Genomic DNA, 3,904 nt, shown 5'->3' on the forward strand with positions numbered 1-3,904 from the left:
CAGGACTGATCATTAAGTCCAAACAGACACTCATGACCACCTCCTTTCCTGCTGATGCTTTTATATGACACTACTATACCAACCAATGCTCCACTCCACTCAACCTCCCAGTAGCAGCGTGCAGACACACCCTCTCTACACAGCACCTGCCACCACAAATCAAATCTGTCTGGATGATCAGGATATGACTGGCCTCCACGTCTCATCTCCACCCTCCTGTTCCCCTCAGACAGATGGAGGTCTCCATGTGCTGTGTTTGGATCCAGAGTGAAGTGACAGGAATCTGATGGAGGAGAAGACAGGAAAAGAACAAGGTTATGGATAGCTCTGTGTGTGTTTGGGGGGGCTGGGGGTGGGGGGGGTTACGTATGTGTGTGTGTGTGTGTGTGTGTGTGTGGGAGGGGGGTACGTGTGTGTGTGTGTGTGTGGGGGGGGGTTACATATTTGTGTGGGGCGGATTATCTGTGTGTGTGTGTGGTGGGTTATAATATATATATATGTGTGTGTGTGGGGGGGGGGTGTACAGTATGTGTGTGTGTGTAGGGAGGTGTGCATGTGAATGCATGTGTGCAGAGGAGGTGTGTGTGTGTGTGTGGGGGGGGGGGGTGCTCAAATGTATGCATGGATGTTTGTGTGTGTGAGTTGGTATATGTGAGTGTCTGTAGTAAGTATCTGAACAAGTAAAGTTGTGTGTGTGTGGGGGGGGTTACCTGTGTGTGTGTGTGTGGGGGGGTGCATGTATATGTGTGGTGGGGGGGGATGAACTGTGTGTGTGTGTGTGTGTGTGTGTGTGTGTGTGTGTGTGTGTGTGTGTGTGTGTGTGTGTGTGTGTGTGTGTGTGTGTGTGTGTGTGTGTGTGTGTGTGTGTGTGTTTGTAGGGAAGTTTGCATGTGAATGTGTGTGTGTGTGCAGAGGGGGTTTATGTGTGTGTGTGAGTGTGTGTGTGGGGGGGGATGTGTGTGTGTGGTGTATGTGAATGTGTGCCGCATGTGTCTGAACAAGTAAAGTTGTGTGTGTGTGTCTATATGTGTGTGTGTGTGGGGGGGGGATTAGCTGTATGTGTGTGTATGTGTGTGTGTGTGTGGGGGGGGGGGGTGTTACCTGTGTGTGTGTGTGTGTGGGGGGGGGGGTTACTTGTTTGTGTGTGTGTGTGTGTGTGTGTCATATGGAGGCATGCATGTGACATCCTTTCGCATTCATCAAATTTGCAAAAATGTATTTTACAAAGACTTTATGTTAGTATAAAGGAACAGCACTAAGAACTGAAGTATGAAGTGTGTGTGTGTGTGTGTGTGTGTATACTGTGTGTGTGCGTGTGTGTGTATGTGTGGGGGGATTATGTGTGTGTTGGGGGGGCGGGGGTACAGCACGTGTGTGTGTGTGTGTGGGGGGGATTATGTGTGTGTGTGTGTGTGTGGGGGGGTGTTACCTGTGTGTGTGTGTGTGTGTGTGGTGTTTGTGTGTGTGCTTGTGTGTGGTTGCCTGTGTGTGTGGTTTTTGGGGGGGATTACGTGTGTGTGTTGGGGGGAGGGGGGGTGCGCGCGCGCGTGTGTGATGTGTGTGTGTGATGGGTTACCTGTGACCTGTGTGTGTGTGTGTGTGATGGGTTACCTGTGTGTGTGTATGTGTGGAAGCATGCAAGTGACATCCTTTCACATTGATCACATTTGCTAAAATGTATTTAAGATGTATGCAAGTATGTAAGACGTTATGTTAGTCTAAAGGAACAACACTGCAAAGAACTGAAGTATGATGTGTGTGTGTGTGTGTGTGTGTGTGTGTGTGTGTGCGCGTGCGTGTGCGTGTGCGTGTGCGTGTGCGTGTGTGTGTGTGTGTGTGTGTGTGTGTGTCCAACTCACACTTTAAGAAGTCCTCTCTGGTCACTGGTTCAGCAATAAGAGCCTGGCCATCAGACACTGAGAAAGAAAACATCACATCAGCCTAAATAAGTGCATCAACACCAAAATATGAAAACATCACATTGGCCTAAATAAGTGCATCAACACCACAATATGAAAACATAACATTGGCCTAAATAAGTGCATCAACACCACAATATGAAAACATAACATTGGCCTAAATAAGTGCATCAACACCACAATATGAAAACATAACATTGGCCTAAATAAGTGCATCAACACCACAATATGAAAATATCACATTTGCCTAAATAAATGCATCAGCACCACAATATCCTCCTGACTACCAGGGAAAAAAAAGTTTTAAAATCTTTGGTTTTTTTTACTCCCCCAATTGTTTGAAGGCAAAAAATGAGATTGACAACATTTTTTTCGAAATTTTATTTTTTATTTTAAAGATTTAATGTGTCCATTACAGTGGACATTGGAAGGCCGTACATTGAAAATGTACCTTAATTGCTATCAATCAATCTGGATGAAAAAGCATAACAATCAGTTTAATAATTAGTAAATTTCAGCATTTATGAGTTTACAATTAGTGTTTTATTGGTTTGAGGTGGAAACTGGATGTGTCTGTGACCATTATCAGTCATGCAGGTCATCTCAAGTCAAAGCAATTTTGTTTTAAACAACTGGACTTGCAGTTGAAGCTTGAATGACATGTGGTCCCTCAACTGAGAACTTTCACCAGAGTTGACTAATTTTATAGTTCTGATGTGTGAAATATGGGTTATTATCTCTGGAACCAACATGTGTTCATGTCTATAGGATTAATTTAGTCTTAATATAATTTTGGTTGAAATATTGTCCTCCAAAGTTCAGACACACATCAGAGTCATGCTCCACATGGGGCGACAAATGCATCAATAGGGAACGTTCTGCTTGTTCTGATTCTACTTTTCCTGCTTGAAATGAATCCTAAGAGGTCTCTGAATCTTTAGCATCTTCCTCAAACATCACATCTAGGATTATTTATCAATAATGTGCTGTAAAGTGTCTCTCCTTCTGATTCTGATAATGACTTTCTGACTAGAAAAATACTAACAAAATGGAAGATGTCACTACCAATGTCCATTTTAGAGGACATTTCTTTAACGCCTAAATATGGGAATTAAATAATGTTACATTAATTTAGAAATGGTTTAATTGTGCTCTGAAGAGATTGAAATAACATATAAAGATGACGTTGTAAGACAATAATTGCCCACTCTAAAGTATTATGCCTTTACTTTCCCTTTAGCCAAAAGCGGCCTATTTTTAATGGACACCATTTTCCTTGCAAAGAAATAGAAAGTTCCCAAAACCCCACCCCTACACACATGGTATCATTGGAAAGCTCTGAATGTCCTCTTCAAAGACCATTGGGAGTTAGCACAGTAGTATGTATGGGGTGGGAGATATTGCGGTTTACAAATGTCCTCTAGAGAGGACAAAAATGAACTGCTGGTAGTCAGGAGGATATGAAAATATCACATTTGCCTAAATAAATGCATCAGCACTAGCCTGGGAACTCCCATACTGCCTTTAGTTCTACACAATCGTTTCGATCTGAAAGACAGTCTGGCGAGGATGACTCATAACGCCCACGATCATGGGTCCTGTGTCATAATGGCCAAGCATTCCGACCTTAACAGTTTCTCTGCCCAATCAGAGAGCAGGGCAGTGTGTCATAATAGCCAAGTATTCTCTCCCCTACGAAATTTACAATAGGCAACTCCCCAGACCTAATCTCACTTGTGATTAGGTCTGGTACTAACCAGGCAACATCAACACCACAATATGCTCCACATTCAATCAGATCAGTGGATAGTGTGGGTCGATATGTTGGAAAAATCAGCTTTAGGAACATTTCATGTAGATTTTCCAATTCAAGTGCTTTAATGGAAATATAAAAACACTATTTGAGGCACTCAAAATGTGAACACCCTTTTTAAACTCTGGCTACATGCCTACACGTCATGACAAACAATTTCAGGTGAAAGGCA

The 3,904-nt window shown here is 43.1% G+C and overlaps 1 protein-coding gene across 1 annotated transcript in view; it reads right to left on the reverse strand.

Annotated features, from left to right (window-relative positions):
• LOC134445180 (stonustoxin subunit beta-like) overlaps nucleotides 1-1,887 on the reverse strand; it is a gene marked incomplete at its 5' end in the record, with an annotated part of 2,125 nt that extends 238 nt beyond the window's left edge. The window contains 2 exons of the mRNA XM_063194265.1: nucleotides 1-283; nucleotides 1,860-1,887. The exon at nucleotides 1-283 is cut by the window's left edge and continues 238 nt beyond it. Coding sequence (XP_063050335.1) covers nucleotides 1-283; nucleotides 1,860-1,887 — 311 coding nt within the window. The remainder of the gene's footprint in view (nucleotides 284-1,859) is intronic.
• Between the last annotated feature and the right edge of the window lie 2,017 nt (nucleotides 1,888-3,904).

This window comes from Engraulis encrasicolus, chromosome 3 (genome assembly GCF_034702125.1).
Source record: "Engraulis encrasicolus isolate BLACKSEA-1 chromosome 3, IST_EnEncr_1.0, whole genome shotgun sequence".
Classification (NCBI taxonomy): Eukaryota; Metazoa; Chordata; class Actinopteri; order Clupeiformes; family Engraulidae; genus Engraulis; species Engraulis encrasicolus.